General features: G+C 45.4%; 1 protein-coding gene across 7 annotated transcripts in view; it reads right to left on the reverse strand.

The window, feature by feature from the left end:
- The window catches only part of RHPN1 (rhophilin Rho GTPase binding protein 1), a 52,036-nt gene that overhangs the window by 13,406 nt on the left and 20,259 nt on the right, over positions 1 to 18,371 (reverse strand). For all 7 annotated transcript variants that reach the window (XM_073329959.1, XM_073329964.1, XM_073329963.1 and 4 more), the window contains exons 6-10: positions 17,819 to 17,943; positions 16,732 to 16,898; positions 15,847 to 16,034; positions 12,734 to 12,890; positions 8,892 to 9,011 (exon numbers count right to left, since the gene is read on the reverse strand). In XM_073329959.1, coding sequence (XP_073186060.1) covers positions 8,892 to 9,011; positions 12,734 to 12,890; positions 15,847 to 16,034; positions 16,732 to 16,898; positions 17,819 to 17,943 — 757 coding nt within the window. The remainder of the gene's footprint in view (positions 1 to 8,891; positions 9,012 to 12,733; positions 12,891 to 15,846; positions 16,035 to 16,731; positions 16,899 to 17,818; positions 17,944 to 18,371) is intronic.

Here is an 18,371-nt window from a genome sequence, read left to right on the forward strand (position 1 = left end):
AAGCCTAGGCATGTCCTGAAAAGTTCTCAGATAATTATGTTGCTTTCTAATTAATCTTTACATTGGGACATAAAAGAGTCTCCCTCCACTCCCCAGAGAGCCTTAAGTCATGTTTTAGAACTAAAGTCAACTATCTGAACTGGCATTTCTGCCTAGAATATTACTTAGTTGAAGATGAAGGTGTGCTGACTCCTGACAAGGTGGTACAACATCTTACACGGTTGGTCTAAAAAAATCAGTGGTTTTCAACCTTTTTTCATTTGTGAAAATTTCAAATGCAGGGTGCAGAGGATCCTTTTGGAAATCTTCGACAGTCTGCAGAACCCCAGGAGTCCGTGGACCACAGGTTGAAAACCACTGGTCTAAATGCATTGAAGTTACAACCCAATGCGCCACAGATGCGGCGAGGAAGACTGCTCTTTTGTGAGAAAAGAAAGAGGGACCTTCCTGTGGATACGTTTTAACCTCTGGACCCTGGGAACATACAAGAGCAGAGACTGGGGTCTTCGCTTTCCTTTATTTATAAGGATTAACAGGGCCAGCTTGTCTTCTTGGTAGAGAAGAGCAATAGAGCCAGATTCCCAGCTGGTGTAAATCAACTGGAGCCACACACCAACTTACACCAGCTGTGGAACTGGCCCCCTAAATCTTAGCAAGACGTCATTTGAAATAGCTGGTTTGTGATGTTCTGTTGGGAACACTTAAGGTTCTCATCTGTCTCACTAGTACAATGATAAGATCAAAACCCTCTTGCTTGGAACATTTCAAAACTAAACTAGGCAAAGCAGCTAGTAGGGAACAATCCAGCCTTGGGCTGAAGATGAATTTATTCCCAGCAGGTCTTTGTCTCTTGGTTTTTCATGCTTTCTAAATCATAGCAGGTTTAGATGCACAATGACCCAAAAGGGGGTGGGGGGGAGAGGCAAAGCAGATATGACAAACTAGAGCTTAAGACCCAGGCTTTCTATTGTTCCAGTCGCTTCAGGGATGGTTGTTAGAATAGAATAAAAAACAACACACATGTAGCTGAAAAAGCAAGTGATAAATTTGCCTTTTTTATGACAATCAGTATCAAAGGGAGCAAGAGATAGGAGTTATAGCCCCCCAGTATCCTCTGTGATCAGGTTCATAACCTGAAATCTAGGAGTCAACCTGCATTTGAAACTTGGAGTTAAGACAAATCTGCTTGGATTTACCGAGTCGCATTTTGTTAAAAGACTTGTTAAAAGCACCACAGACCATTGATGTGATAAGAGCCATATTCAATAGCTTTTTAAAGACAACTAGGTACTTGGGTCTCTTTCCTAAACCTGAACTATAAACCGACTTAGTTTTTATAAAAACATTCTGCTTTCGATAGATAATACTGGTGTTTACTTTTAGGCACTTTTTCTATTTTTATCTATTTAAGTTTTCAGTTCAGGGACGTTATGGGAGGAGTCAGACAAACTATTAAACAACAGAAGCAGGGATGGCATGGTGTTTACCAGAGCTGGTTTTTACCACTCTGTCCCACTTTAAGGCATTTTCTATTTTGAAAACTGTTTCATTAATATATACTACATTACACTTTGAATATGTAAGGAAAACTAATTGCGGTTACATAAGGAGGTAGATTCAGAGATTAAATTTAGGATTGTATGAATAAAAAAATTCTAGTGGGCATAATTATATTGTTGAACATCAGAAGGTCTATACATTTTTGGTCTGGTATTGTCCTCAAAGAAGAAGTTATACAAGTTGTGACTCATTTCAGTTTTCAATATTTAAATAAACAAAAGTCAAACACGTTCGATTATATGAAAACAATAATGCAGAGTTGTAGGGTTTTAGTGTTGAGCAATCAGAAGCATGCCAAGTCGTAGACTAGCAGTCCAGGTCCATTTGGCCATCCTGCATTCTATAGCAAGAGACAAAATTTGATGCAGCAAATAGATTAAGCCTGTTCCTAAATTCTGAATTGATGTATTCAGAGTTTGAAAAGAGATTTTTTTCTGTGATTGCTGAACTTGCTGGACACTGATGCAATAGCACCAACAGGTTTATGAAGTCGGATGGAATATCAATATTCTTCAGGGTTTTTTTTTAAATCTGTGACAAGGGAATTTTTTTCCTTGATAGTGGACAAAAACACTGATTTGGATCTGAAGCTTCTTGAACTTTAAACGCAAGTAAATATGACAAAAATTTGGATTTTTGCTGAGGTACCAATGCCTTGCGATTTCTGCACTGGTGTTAATGTAGATTTTTCCAGGCTTATGCGAAGGCTGAGGCTTGAGAAAAGGTTCGTGGTCATATGGATGGTGAGAAGGGTGTCAGTTTCAGATGGGGCCTTGAGGAAACAGTCGTCCAAGTGTGGAAAGATGACGATGCCCTCTTTATGTAGGGAGGCAGTGACTACTGCAAGGACCTTAGAAAACACACGAGGGGCGGTCGACAGTCTGAAGGGCAGTACCTTATACTGATAGTGGTCGGTTCCCATAATGAACTGGAGAAAGCATCTGTGGGTGGGATGTATGGTGATATGAAAGTACATGTCTTGGAGGTCAACGGCTGAGAATCAATCCCCCTGTTCCAGTGCTGGGAGAACAGTGGAGAGGGTAAACATCTTGAAGCATTGCAGTTTGACGAATGTATTTAGGTTTCAAAGGTCTAGGATTGGTCTCCATCCACCAGATTTCTTTAAGACAAGAAAGTAATGAGAGTAAAAACCCTTCCCTCTCTGTGTTGGGGTGGGACTGGTTCTATGGCTCCCAATCACAGATGATTTCTCTCTTCTCCTAGGATGGGTTCATGAGAAGGGTCCCTGAAAAGGGACGGGGAGGGAGAGTGGCAGGGTGGGATAGATAGGAAAGGGATGACCTTCCCTGACGACCTCCAGAACCAACTTATCTGAGGTAATTAGCTACCATGATGGAAAGAAAGGGGGTAGGAGGTTGCCAAATTGGTGGGATGTCAAAGATGGTTGATAGGACTGGAACAGAGGAAGGCTTCTCGGGGCCTCATCCACATCTTCAAAATTGTTGTTTTGGTTGGAGGTGTGAGAGAAGAATCCCCTGGGAAGTCATAGGTCTGTGTTTGGTAAGTAGCTTCTATTGATGTTGTTGGGTATCATATTGCAGCTCTGAGGTATAACACAGTGGTCGGGGTCATGGATGAAGTCGATACTTCCCCAGGCATCTCTTTGGCACTGGAGAGTAAATATCGAGAGTGTGGAGAGTTGCCTGAAATCCTTAAGGGAGCATAGGGAGTCATCCATATGCTCCACAAATAACTTGGGGCCAAACTCTATTGGGCTTTTCTAAAGAGGTACAAACTACAAGAGGTGCAGCCATGATACCTGCCTCATAACAGCAGCAGTTTCTATGAATCGGGCGGTGGCGTCCACAGAGTCTAAAGAGGCTTGCAGAGCTGTATGGGCTAAGAGGTGTCCCTCAGAGATAAGCTCTTGGAGTTGTCCCAGTTTTTCATCAAGGTGGTCTTGGCAGAGAGTTCCTGTATTTTAGAGTAGTTAATGTCAGTATACGCAAAAAGAAAAGGAGTACTTGTGGCACCTTAGAGACTAACCGAAGACTCACGAAAGCTCATGCTCAAATAAATTGGTTAGTCTCTAAGGTGCCACAAGTCCTCCTTTTCTTTTTGCGAATACAGACTAACACGGCTGTTACTCTGAAAAATGTCAGTATACTTAGCCATGAGAACCTTGTAATTGGATATGTGAAACTGGAGAGAAGAGGCTACATAAGCTTTACATCCAAACAGATCCAGTTGCTTCCAGTCTCTATCACAGTGTATTGGTCAAGATTGGTATTTTCTTGCATGGCATTGATAACCATGGAATTCTGAATGCAGTGAGTAAAAACAAATTCCAAGTCCTTGACGGGACCATAGTATTTTTTGTCTGCCCCCTTTCAAGTCAGCGGAATGGACACTGGGGTTTGCCAGAGTACCTCTGCAGGATTTTGTTCAATATCTTCATAAATGATCTGGAGGATGGTGTGGATTGCACTCTCAGCAAATTTGCGGATGATACTAAACTGGGAGGAGTGGTAGATACGCTGGAGGGGAGGGATAGGATACAGAAGGACCTAGACAAATTGGAGGATTGGGCCAAAAGAAATCTGATGAGGTTCAATAAGGATAAGTGCAGGGTCCTGCACTTAGGACGGAAGAACCCAATGCACAGCTACAGACTAGGGACCGAATGGCTAGGCAGCAGTTCTGCGGAAAAGGACCTAGGGGTGACAGTGGACGAGAAGCTCAATATGAGTCAGCAGTGTGCCCTTGTTGCCAAGAAGGCCAATGGCATTTTGGGATGTATAAGTAGGGGCATAGCGAGCAGATCAAGAGACGTGATCGTTCCCCTCTATTCGACATTGGTGAGGCCTCATCTGGAGTACTGTGTCCAGTTTTGGGCCCCACACTTCAAGAAGGATGTGGATAAACTGGAGAGAGTCCAGCGAAGGGCAACAAAAATGATTAGGGGTCTGGAACACATGACTTATGAGGAGAGGCTGAGGGAGCTGGGATTGTTTAGCCTGCAGAAGAGAAGAATGAGGGGGGATTTGATAGCTGCTTTCAACTACCTGGAAGGGAGTTCCAAAGAGGATGGCTCTAGACTGTTCTCAGTGGTAGCAGATGACAGAACGAGGAGTAATGGTCTCAAGTTGCAGTGGGGGAGGTTTAGATTGGATATTAGGAAAAACTTTTTCACTAAGAGGGTGGTGAAACACTGGAATGCGTTACCTAGGGAGGTGGTAGAATCTCCTTCCTTAGAGGTTTTTAAGGTCAGGCTTGACAAAGCCCTGGCTGGGATGATTTAACTGGGAATTGGTCCTGCTTCGAGCAGGGGGTTGGACTAGATGACCTTCTGGGGTTCCTTCCAACCCTGATATTCTATGATTGGGAAGGTCCTGGTTGATAGAGAGCTATTTTGGAGCACGATGACGTGTGCAGGATTTTGAGCAGCTTATGTTGTTGATCCTTCCCCTCCTCTAAAGGAATCTGAAGATTGTCTGCAAGCCTGCAAAATAACTGCTGAAAGTGTCTGAAATCATCAGCTGCAGTAGAAGACGGAGATATGATAGCCTCATAAGGAGAAGAGGAGGAGAAGTGGAGCAGCAGTGGAATTTCCTCCTCCTGCTCTTCTTCCTCCTCCAGTATGGGAAGAGGCGAGAGACCGATGAAGAAGGTGAAGGCCTTTGGATCTGGTCCGTGGGAGGGTTCCCAAACTGTTCTCTATACATGGCCCAAGAATCCCAGTATGGCCAACACTGAGGGAGTGGCATGTGGGGTTGCATCCATAGTGGTACATACCAGAGGCCTGGTCCAATGGTGGATTGCATGTAATGTATAGAAGAGGCCTTGTGAGACTGTCTCGGGTGGGATTGAGTACTCCTCCTCCTCAACATCGCTAGGGAAGGCAGGTACCATCCTCGGGGAACAGTGATGTGATTCCAGCAATGAGGATGGCAGTGGAGGTAGATCACATTCAAGGAGTGGGGGGACTCAGGCACCTCGGAGACAAACACATCTTTGAGGTATCAAAACTCCTGCGGAGGAGGGAAGAGCATCACTGGCACAGCTGATGGGGTTGAAGATTTTCTTGGTGCCAAGGACATAGTGGGTGCTGAAAAGGATGTCGGCATTAGTAGGGTTGTCGGTGCTGGCAATTTTGTTGGCGCTGTGATGCCCGGAGTAGGTCTGGTTGGTACACCTGGCACTGGTTTCAGAGGTCTTGCATCTCAGTCTTTAACGTCTAGGGACAATGCTGAGGGCTGCAAATCTGCCAGAGTAGGGTCTTTAGATTGTTGGTTGACATCAGTACGAGAGGTACTCAGGTGAGACCTGGAACTATGTCACCTCTCTGAGGATGTTGAGGCAACCAAGCTCACTGGGGATGGAGTTCTGGCACACGGTGTCTCAGTAGGTGACGAGGGAGCCGTTTCTTTGTGTTAGAGTGGGGAGGAGAAGATTTTATTTTAGAAAGACACAGCAAATGGGTCAGTAGACAACCTAGCAGAGTGTGAGGGCTGTAAAGGGGAAGTGTCTGGGCTGGGTTCTGAAGCTGAACACAGTGATTTCTCCATGAAGAGAAGTCACAAGCAAATGCCCCAGTCTTTTCTGGCCCTGGCGTGAGCACACACTTTTGTGGGATGTGTCCCTTCCCCAGAGAGTGAATGTACTGCTGGTGACTGTCGGTTACTGGGAAGGCATTCTAGCAGGATACGCCCCTCTTGAATCTGGGAGTGCCAGGCATAAGGGTGAGGGAAAAGCTTCCCAGTTGGGAAGGGCAGGAAGCGGGAAATGAAAACCTAAACTACGAACTAATGAGGAGGCAAAGGAGGTGGAAAAGTGGAGATTTTTCTTCTTTTTTTTTTAAATTGGGAGAGTCGGAAGGAAAGAACTAACAAACTCCAAACAGGTAAGGCACTATCAAAGGTAAAGGAGGAGCAGGCTCTGCTGCGGATTCCATCCCAGACCAAAGGCGGTAGAGAAGGAACTGGGGGCAGTCGGAACCCACAGTGCTATATATGCACGTCCTGCTCACAGCACGAGACAGAAGAGATGCCCATGTGCAGTCCAACAGCCATGGCTGACCAAGATCTCCAAAGCTGGGTGCAGGGGGTGCTGCTGCACGCACAGTGGAGCACCCATGGGGGCATCACTCAAAGAAGAGCCATGACTCTTCCTCCTTGACGTCTTTAATTGACGTGGACCTGGCTTTCTTTTGAGGTACTTGGCAATGACAGTGCAGTATTATCAGTACCTTCATCCTCACAGTCCGAGTCTAACACTCAAGTGCATTTAACCAAAGTCATTGGTCCGGTGTCTCTTTGTTCTTTCCACTGCATTTTGCAGTCTGCCCACCTGATCACTTTTTCTTTGCCATTTCTACATCTAAGAAACTTTGCCATCTTCGTAGCTTCCTCAAAATAGCCATGAATTGGGTCAGTTGGGGTCCACTTTTGTTCAAGTTGAAATATTTTGACGTGAGTTCCTGTACTGAATGCAGCTGCAACTGCTGTATGCCAGCAGCCACATCAAGAGACAGTACTGGACCGGACAGTTAGTTTTGCAGTTTACCTCAGACTGAAGTGTTGGTATCTGGGAATTCCCTTTCTTTGTTTGGTAAACAAACATGTCATTTTCATAGCTAAACAAAGAAGGGGGAATCCCCAGATTCCAAAGTTTCAGTTTGAGGTAGCCAAGGCAATAGATTACAGTTTTAGGCTGAGGATTTTTTTGGTCTTATTTAGTTTCCTTTCATTAAAATTAAACACACCACATTACTACAAAATCATCATCAAATTGCTAAATATTTTTAGTAATGAGCATTAGTATATTCTCATAATAATTTAATTTTTTTTCCAGTTTAGACTGGCATTTACCAGCGTTCTGTCCTAACCTAGTTTTCCCTGGGAAAATTGCCAACCCTGAGTAGATGCTGAGATTCAAAAAGTTAAAGCTTTATAAGCCATTAAAGCACACTGTATATTTTGACATGTGATGTTGACAAAGTAAATATCCCTAAACTCTAATAAGTTCTCAAGCAGCATATTTCTTACTTTGCCTAGCTGTAAATTGTGATCATCGTTGATGGAAACAGTCGGCAGTTTGTGTGCATACAGTGAAATCAACGTTTCCCAACATTTACTAATAAAAGTCTAATGCTTCGAAGCCTAATGCTAAGACACCTCCCGCTCAAGTTCTGGGTTCCACTACAGATTCGCAGCCCAGTCCAACTCCCATTACATCCTGTGAAAGAAACCCATTGAATGCAGTGCAAGAGGGCCATTAAAGTGAGTCCAACTCTGAAAAGCACCTACACTTAGAGCTTCTCCCGGGATGTATTCGAGTGATAACTACTGACTTCAATGTGTGAAGTAAACTTCCCTCTTTTTGCTTCCAATTAGCCTTGGAGAGCCAACCCCACTACATTAGAGAGCTGGATTCCATCCTGGTTCATGCATCACCAGCAGTATTTGTAACTAAGTACCGAGTGCAGAACTTTTTTTGTTGGCTATTTGCGAGCCAGAAAGAGCCCTGCTTGGCTCTCTGATCCTAGCGGCACTTGCAGCATTGGCAGTTAAAAAAACTTGTTTAGTGTATAAAATAAACAGATACAATGCAGCGTTATTGAGAGAAGAACATAGGACCCCACAAAATGCTATTTCCTCTCACAGATACAGGCACTGGAGAATGTCTGTTACCCTGCCCCTGAAAGTAGCTGTAGTGTCTGCTTCTATCATAGAATTTCCAACCAGAAGAGTTAAAGTGACAGGATTCTCTTCATTTTCATACTGCCCTCGGGGCTCTGAGGCACTAGAAATGTCTGCAGGCTCAGGAAGACAGAGCTACATCCAGTCACGGTTGGAAGGGTCTTTGCAACCAGAAAATCTAAAACCTGTTTGTTTTTGTTTGGTTTTAAATGACAGCTTAAATTTCTACAGAAGTCTATGGACTTAATTCAAGGAAAAGGTGAGGGAGTACATACTTTTTTCATGCCCTGGTCTTATCTTCAAGACATCAAAGCAGGATTGAGGTGTTGAGAAGTGAAGCAACAAACCTCCAAGACACCCTGCCTGATAAATATCCCCCTACCTGGCTGGTGTAGGATTTATAGTTAAAAGTCTGACTATAGAAAGGAAGACACCTGGCATGTTCCAGTCACAGCTTCCCAGAAGAGGCCCCTTTCAAGCCACCACCACGGAAAAGGCAGACCTGGGGAGGGGACCGTCTTGAACATGGTTTCTCGATACATCTTCACCATGCCCTCATGGATGCTGTCCACAGAGGGAAGTAGCGGGACTACACTGGGCCTTTTCATGCATCAAAACTTGTCTCCTGGCTAATGCCTGACGAGGTTCACTACGCTGAAGGATAGTTACCTAGTTTCCTTCGCTCCTCCTGGTCTTGCAGCACAAGATGAAGTGATGGTCCCTCCGGCATGGTGACGTGGAACTGGACAAAGGCTTTTTCGTGCTCTGGGAGGTCAGCAACAGACACAGCTGTGTGAAACAAGCAGGTGTACACACGCTCAGTGGAGTATTCAAAGCATTACTCATCCATAAATAGCTGGAATTTCCCAGGCAGATGAGAGAAGAACCTGGATAGCCTGTCTGCAGCAGCACTTGGATCTACATTGCTCCAACAGTTTAAAGGGTCGGTGTTTTTAATTACACTAGAGCCTCTGTACTAACGGATTCAAATGCAGGGCAGGGGGCCTGTGTATTTAATGGGGCAGCCTACAAAATCACCAAACATATGAAAAATTTCAAGTTTTTGGGCCAGCTCTAGGGTTTATGCTGCACCCATCACTGTGGTATCTGGGCACCTTCTAGGTCTCCCAATTTCCTTAGTTCCTTTTTAAAGTAGGCATGAAAATAAAAAAAAAAAGTGTCCGAGATATATGCCACGGTCACAAATACAGAGGGTATGGCTACATTGCGATCAGGAGGGGTGACTGCAGCAAACAAACACAGTCAAACTAGCTTTGGGCTAGCTAGGGTAACAACAGCAGCGGAGCCAGGGCACCATGGGTGGCGGCACGGGCTAGCCACTCTAGTATGTGCTATGGGTCCTGGACAGACTTGTACTTGGGAGGCTGGCCCATGCCACCACTCCTGTTGCCACAGCTGCACTGCTGTTATTGAGCTAGATCAAAGCACTATCTTGGTGAGGCTGAAACAAACAAGTCTTGTCACAAGCCCTTCGAGCACCGGATCTAGTCTGTGTTGGCTTTTTTTTTTTTTTAATTAGTCCTCAGCCAAAGCAGTGGCTAATCTTTTCAGGTCTGGATGAACTTCAGGATTACAGCATAAGCTCCTCTCTAGGGAATAGGAGGTGATAACGAGAGATTGGGAGGGCTCCTGAATTGAGAGAGTCCCGGGGCTCAAATGATCTGGAGCAACAGAAGGGCTTAAAAAAATAATAAAAATAAAATAATAATAATAAAGCCAGTGTGTTCCCAGAACACTAACTGGAAGCTCCTGCTGAAGCCTGTTTAATCTGAAGTCAGCCAATGTCATGATGGCATTATGGATACTGATTCTTTCTGTGCAAGTACTGAACCAGTCAGGGATTAATCTTGGCATAAAGAGTTTATTGATGGCTTGTTGCACTGGCTAAGGATGTGTTACTCTGAACAACAGAGCTAGATTATATCTAGGCTGTGGCATCTGAACTGCAGAGACATGCTGCCTTCCCAAAAGCCAGAATGAGCATGACGTGGCAACATGGGGACTCTCCTGTTGATTCTTGCTTTCCCCCTCCGCCAGCTGTTACTGTTAAGACAGTCAGTGCGAAAGCCACACACCATCTGAGTGCTTAGAAAAAGGCTTGCTTTGCCCCCACTGCCCTATAACGATGCCAGTCATTATACCCTCCTCACCTGCTACTCCTACAGCCTTCTCCAAGCCTTCCCCCCACCCCTCCCCATCATCACCCCCTATTCATGGAGCTTCCTCCCAACTCGGGCCCACTAACCCAGCACCCTCTCCTCATTCTGATTGCTAAAGACTCGCTTTCTTCTGAAACACCCGTGTGGAATGAGCCAATAAAGAAGACCTTGGGGGGCAGGAAGAGAGAGAACAGACGACAACTGAACCAGATACGTGCACACACCCCTGAACCCCAACCAAATTGCTGCAAACCTCTTCCTTCCTCACCTTACCCCTCCCTATTACTTGTTAGGCAGTACTCCACAAGTAGGATTAGAGTGTAAGCTTTTTGGGATAGAAACCAGGCCTGACTATCCTGTAAAGCCCATTGGGTAGGCCCCACAGAGATGTGCGGACTATAGGGGGGGCGGAGGGGAGGGATCCTAGTCTCAGCTCTCACCAGCTGGTGCTGTGCTGTCTCCTTGGGCCTGCAGGGGCCACTGAGGGCTAGGCTCCTAATCGCCATATTGTCAGCGCCACCCCCCTCTCCTGCTGGGCAGGAAACAGCAGTGGCAGCCTGGGCCAGAGCCAAATGTGGAATGCACCAGGCCCCAACCCCTTGTTTATCAACATGCTCAGCTGGCTCTCTCTGCTCAGCCAGGTGGCGATCGTCACACTGGCTGTGGTGAGACACACCACTGGCCAAACCCTGCCAACCTGACCTGAACCAGAGCATGTCAAGTTATTTGCATACCTGACTCAAACCCCACATTTGTAGTCGGCTCCTGTTGGTTTGCAAGGGTCTAATCCCCCGTTCAAGTTCTCCCTCTGCTTGATGAGAGGAAGGGATCTGAACAGGGATCTGCCATCTCTCATGTAAGTGCCTGAACCAAGAGAGTCATTCTAACTCTTTGTCATGCCCAATTAATATTTAAATGATCCAGTCATTTAATTAAAGTGGAATAACTTCAATAGCAGAGTGAGGGAGACCTGCATCAGAATACCCTCTAGGCAACTGGTTTGGAGACTCACCTGCAAGATAGAAGATCCCTGTTCAAATCCCTTCTTGTCAGGCAGAGGGGAGACTTGAATGGGAGGGAGTCTCCCACATTCCGAGTGAGCACATTAACCATAGGGATAAAGGAGGTTTTCCTCCATCCCACCCCCGCTGTTTTACATGGAGTTAGGCAGCCTCTGATGAGCCTCCACATGCGACCTAGGCGACCAAATGCCGGTCTCGGTTAGTAATTCAATAACTGGGGGAGAACAGGAATTGAACTCAGAGGGGGTGGGGCTTAGAACACACCCCTCTTGTTGGCTTTGTGGACCCCATTCTAAGGTACCTATCTGATCATTCGTTATATAGGCTTTGTAGATCCCAGCCTTGTTCCTGTCATTTTCTTGGCACCCTGAAGTTAGGTGCTGTGATGCTCAGTGTTGCAGTGTCTAAGCCCCTTTTGTGGAGCTGTGCCATTGTAAAAATATTACTTACACCTTGATTTTTGAAATGTATGTTTTCTGAAATCAGCTGTTTATATTACTGTACTGGCTAGACGCCCCAAACAAGATTGGTGCTCCACTGTGCAAGGCACTGTGTATATACACATAACAGACAAGCCAGGCAGAAGGTAGCAGAAAAGAAATATTCTCCTTTTGACAGATGGGGAATGGCGACAGAGATATTAAGTGACTTGCCTCGAGTCACACAGGAAGTCTGTGTCAGAGCTGGGAATTGAACTGAGGTCTCCCAAGTCCCAGACCAGGGCCTCACTGAACTTTCCTCAAGCTGTCTCTCTGTACTGTCCTTACCCCTTCACTCTGAGGGCACAGTGCACCCACAGGCAGTGCTAGGTACAGAATGCTAAGTGGAATACTTCTTATTGCAGCCTTAGAGATACCACACTGATTGGCAAGTGCTGGATCAACACTCCACGAGCCCTCTCCTTGCTGTTTACTCCCATGTCTCTGTTGCAACTCTGAAACAGAGATCATATTGCATTCCTATTGCACTTTTTAGCCAGTGCTCTCAAAGACCTTTACAAACATTGTACAAGAAGTAGGCAGGCAGTGTATCAAGTTTACCTCCGCTGCACACCCTGTCCCCAGTTTCAGATTAAGTGAGGTTTCAGATAGTTCTGTTTATGTTAAGTGTCCCACAATGCATTATGCTTCCTGCACTGTTATTTTTGTGTCCCCCTCATTTTTGCTCATGTCCCACATTTGAACCTTGAGGGGCCAAGTGCTGAGCTGTTTCTTTGATGAATGCTACAAAAAGATGCAAGATAAACAAGCGTTTAGGTGAGAGCACAGCCGCCTTTGGGCTGCTGGTCAGCTGTAGGATTGATACTCACAAGGGCAGTCACAAAGTGCAACGGCAGCATAGTAGTGGGAGAGGGCCTTGAAATGCTCAGATTTGACATGGACCATGGTGGCCCACGAGAAAGGTACATAATCCTTCACATGAGCCTGGGTCATGGTCTGATGCACCAAGGAGTAGACTTCTTCAACCTGCAACCATCAAAACACACGTTATTAATGAGAAGGTTCCAATCAGACAACAGTCTAACTGTGAGGCTGTGGATTAAGAACAAAAGAACGGCCACACTAGGTCAGACCAATGGTCCATCTAGCCCAGAATCCTGTCTTCCGACAGAGGCCAATGCCAGATGCTTCAGAGGTAATCAACAGACCAGACAATCATTGAGTGATCCATCCCCTTTTGTCCACTCCCAGTTTCTGGCAATCAGAGGCTAAATAGTCTTCTGAGGGATGGGGTGGAAGCCTCATCGCTTGAGACAAAGATTAGAGTGGCCAAATCAACACAAAACATTTGGCAGAGAACAATCCTGTACTAGCAGGGAGTGGGTCAGGCAACCTAGCAGGCTTTTTCCAGCTCTAACTTCTGTCGCACAACTACTTGTGTTTGTTACAATAAAACGCAGTACAATTAAAATCATAACAGTACGTCAAACTTATATCACATTTTTATCTCTAGATTTCAAAGACTGTAAAGATCATTATCCTCTCTTTATGCTTCGGAAAACTAAGTCACAGAGATGTTAAGTGACTTGACCAAGGCCACGCACAATAAACCCCAGGTCTCCTAAATCCCAGAACTAAGGCAGTTTAGTCCCTGACTTGTTCCACCCAGTGCATTCACAGCAGCTGAAGGAACAGCATTAATAATCCCAAGCTAAGATATCATCCTGGCTTCACCCCGGAGCGTCATCTTAGTAGAGCTGTAAGACTCTTCAGAAATTAGGGAGGGCTCTATGGAGTCATAGCTGGAGAGCGAGCATCTTTTAAACAAACAATATATTCTTGGTCTATATTTAGCACCTGGATGGGAGTTTAACATCACATGTGGATAGCATTACTAACTGCTGTGGTGCAAAGTGGAATGATTTAGGAGCTTAACCACTGTTTATGAATAGAATTCGCAAATTATCCTTAAGTAAGATTAGAAAATGAAATTATGTCACCACAGAAACATAGGAATGGAAGGGACCTCAATAGATCATCAAGTCCAGCCCCCCTGAACTGAGGCAGGACCAAGTAAACCTAGACAATCCCGGACAGGTGTGTGTCCAACCTGTTCTTGAAACCCTCCAATGATGGGGATTCCACAACCTCCCTTGGAAACCTATTCCAGAATTTAGCTACCCTTATAGTCAAAATCTTTTCCCCCAAAATCTAACTTGAATCTCCTTTGCTGCAGATTAAGCCCATTACTTCTTGTCCTACCTTCATGGCCACGGAGAAAAATTGATTACTGTCCTCTTTATAACAGCCTTTAACCTATCTGAAGATTTATCAGTTCTCCCCTTCCCCGCTTCTCTCAAGACTAAACGTGCCCGCCCGCCCCCCCCCCCGCCTTTTTCCTACTATACACACACACTAAACCTTTTATCATTTTTGTTGCTCTTCTCTGGACTCTTTCCAATTTGTCCACCTCTTTCCTCGAGCATGATGCCAAAAATTGGACATAGTACTTCAGCTGAGGCCTCACCAATGCCATGTCTGACATGACATCCCTGTTAAATACACCCCAGAATGATATTAGCCTTTTTCACAACTGCACCACATTACTGCCTCACTCAACTGGTGATCCACTATAACCCCCCGTTCCTTTCAGCAGTACTACCACCTAGCCACTTATTCTCCCATTTTGTATTTGATTTTTTCCTTCTTAACTGTAGTACTTTGCACTTGTTTTAACTGACTTTCATCTTGTTGCTTTCAGACCAATTCTCCAATTTGTCAAGGTGACTGAGTTTTAATCCTGTCCTCCAAAATGTTTGCAATCCCTCCCAACTGGGTGACATCCACAAATTTTATAACCACCGTCTCCACTCTGTTACCCAGGTCATTAGTGAAATATTGACTAGTACTGGACCCAGGATCAGACCCACTAGATATGCCTCCCCGCCAGATGGCCAGCAAGCCATTGATAACTACTCTGAGTATAGTCTTTCAACCAGTTGTACACCTGCCGTATTGTAATTTCATCTAGACCACATTTCCCTAGTTTGGTTATGAGAATGTCATGTGCGACTGTTAAAATCTTACTAAGATCAAGATATATCATGTCGACTGCTTCCCCTCCCCATTCTCTAGCCCAGTAGCTCCTTCAAAGGAAGGCATTCATGCCAAGCCAGTATAATCGATTCCTTATAACCTTATTATCCTCCAGGTGCTTACAAACTGACTGTTTAATCATTTGTTCCAGTATTTTTCTAGGTATCAAAGTTTGGCTGACTAGTCTATAATTAATTCCCTGGGTCCTTTTCGTTCCCATTTTTAAAGACAGGTACTATGTTTGCCCTTCTCCAGGCCTCTGGGACCCCACTCATCCCCCCACACGTTCTCTTAAGAGCACAAGAACAGCCATACTGGGTTCATCTAGCCCACTGCCAGACACTTCAGAGGGAGTGAAGAGAACAGGGTAACTGAGTGATCCATCCCCTGTCACTCAGTTCCAGTCACAAAATTGTTTCAGCTAAGGACTCATGTGTGACTTAGCCCCAATTCTTGCAGAGGATTCTTTATTTTTTGGAAATATGGATTAAGATTTAGCAATATTTACAACTGCTCAGCTCACTATTCAGGCGCGGAGTACCCAGGAAACCGATGGCTGCCCCTCCCGACAGCGGTGACTAATGGTTGCATTTCACGCAGTGGGACAACGAGCGTGCACAGCCTGCAGTGCCTCCCTTGCTCATTGCAGCAATGACAGCTCCATGTAGTCCCATCCCATCCCACTGCTTCCCCACAGGGAATGCCTCATCCCTAACTCCAAGCCAGCTGTGCTTCCTCCTAGATCTCCCTTGCTCAAGGGTTCTGCTTGTCCCTCCCTGCTGGTTTTCTTCTCTTCCCGCCACACCCCAGACAGCTCTGCTAAGTAAAGCCAAGAGATATGGGCAGCTTTGCTGGGTTCAAACAGAAGCTGTGCAGTGATGTGTACCCTGGCTGCTTCTTGTGCAATCTGCAGCTGAGTGAAGAAGTCATTCTGGGCGCTGGTCAGGGTGACCTTCTCAAAGACACACTCCTGCACCTGGGCAATCATCAGTCTCACAAGCATGTTCAGCGAGGCAGTGCTCATGTCCAGGCTGGGGGCGTTGGAGAAGTTCTCCTTCAGGTAGTTAAAGGCACCTGCATGAATAGAAGCAGCTGGAGAGAGACATTGCGAAAGGCCCTTCTGCTTACAACTCTAAAATCAAGTGGAGGACTGGCAAATGTAGGTAGGAGTGAGCATCACCTCCACCACTCAGTGGGATTAGCAGAGCAGTAGATGATGGCCATTGATATGCCTGGCACTTCACATTGTTAGGACTCATTCTCAGTGCTCTCCAAACTCTGCCTGCCTCGCCTCGGTACATTGCTCCTGCCTGCCTCGACTGTGTGTGCTCTAGAGACTCCATCAGTGCTTAAGCATCTCTGAATCATGGGTGACAGCTGATTAGGATGTGCTGGTGAAGCCAAGGTCTGATTCTGGTAAATGAGTGCAGCTGTCCAGAGGGCTTAGACTAGAGGCAATACCAATCACACATGCCTCAGAATGATGCACTTTCCATACTGGTCATGAGGTTCTCTCACAGGGTCAGGATTGAGAGACGCATTAGCAAAGCTTGGGATTTGGTGGGTTATTATTCCGGTTCTATAGCAGAGCAGGGGGCTACAGGTCAGGATTAGGGGGCATCGGCCAGGCTCAATGCACCTACGAAGCATACGCTCAACTCCAAAGTCTCTCACTCGAAATGAGCAACAAGTCCTCCTGACATTTTTTCCTGAAAACAAAACAAAAACAAAAACAAAAAATCACCAAGAAAGCTCCAAACAGCTGACTTACCGGCTGCCTTTTGAAAAGCATCTATAGCCCGGTCGATCCCTTGCAGGGTCGTGCGATCCTGCCTTGCCCCAATCTGAGTGTGCAGAGCTCCAATGTTGAAGAGCACACTTCCCTTCTCAAAAGCCAGAGCGCGCTGATGGGAAGGGACTCCAGTTAGTGAGTCATACCTAGAGACAGAGGGGAGAAGACAAATGTGTAGCTTAAAATGCAGATTTTCCAGTTTGCACTGGATACCACTGGAGCATGATTTACAAACCTACCAGAAGTGGAACAGCCTTTTCAGAAGCTTGAAAAACCACCCACTTTCAATGCCTGTATTAGTAGAAGGGCTAGCCACAGAGATGAGGCCTGAAATTTCATAGATTCCAAGGCCAGAAGGGACCACTGTGATCATCTAGCCTGACCTCCTCTGTAACACAGGCCAGAAAACTGCCCCAAAATAATTCCTAGAGCAGATCTTTTAGAAAGGTATCCAATCTTGATCTGAAAATTGTCAGCAGTGGACAATCCACCACAAAGGGAACAATGCCACTGCAGAGTGTTCCACAAGGCAGTCTATGCCTTGGTGCCTGCCAGACCCGAAAACATCCAAACAAGATTTGGCATGAACAAGGAGACCTCTGGGGCACTGATGTTTAAAAAACACAAGCCTCTCCCCATTTATTATGCTCTGGATTCCTTTGCTGCTCACTGTGTGTTCATGTTTTGCTCAACTTGAAACAAACTGTGAATGCTGTGATCACACTTTGCATTGACTGTACATACATCACATGCTGGAAAGGATTTCAAAGCACTTACAGACAGCAATGAGGTTACAATGCCTTTAAAGATACATGACCATTAAAATCCCCATTTTGTAGACTTCACTGAGTTTAAGTGATTTGCCTAAGGTCACATGGAATGTAGTGCTGGAACCCAACTTCTAGTGATGAGGACAGAGAGAAAAGGCCAGATTTTTGAAATACTTCAGAGGAACAAGGTCTAGAGAAGGCCTAGGCATCTAGATCTATTTAACCTCAACCCCAAAATCAGCAATATTAAGACTACACACACAATTAGAGGTCAGAACAAAAAACCCCTCACTAACCAGTGAAAGAAGACACCCAAGTTTTTATTGGGAGGGAAGAATCTGTTATCAAGAAAGTAAAGCTGGTTGTAATATTCCATCAGAAGTTCTAGCCCCGCTTCATTTCGGCTGGGAGTCCGCATGGCCTGTGGAAGAGGAGGGAAAGGAGTAAACACATGCAGCTGTGGCTTTTAGACATCAAGAGGGGTGAAACAGTGGCAAGCGCACCAACAATTAACGTGAAACACTCCCTGCTGATCAGAGAGAGCATAAGCTTATGCGTCACTCATTGCCACTTCAGCACTATTCTGAGGGCACAGAAGTGGGATTTAAGAGGTGCAGAGGCCTTGCCTTTGGCATGGGGGATGAATTTCATCCTATATGAACATATCCGAGATTCTTTTCCCATGATAGAAAATAACAGTACACCTATACAGTGAATGAGGTAAGGATCCCAGAGGAAAAAAATAGAATATGATGATGATTCAAGTCTGTGCTCTGTGCATTTTGATAAAAGAGGGCTGAAGTAAGATTTACTGGCAAAGCATCTCCTAACTTTTGAGTGCTTGACTTT

This window comes from Lepidochelys kempii, chromosome 2 (assembly GCF_965140265.1).
Source record: "Lepidochelys kempii isolate rLepKem1 chromosome 2, rLepKem1.hap2, whole genome shotgun sequence".
NCBI classification, from domain to species: domain Eukaryota; kingdom Metazoa; phylum Chordata; order Testudines; family Cheloniidae; genus Lepidochelys; species Lepidochelys kempii.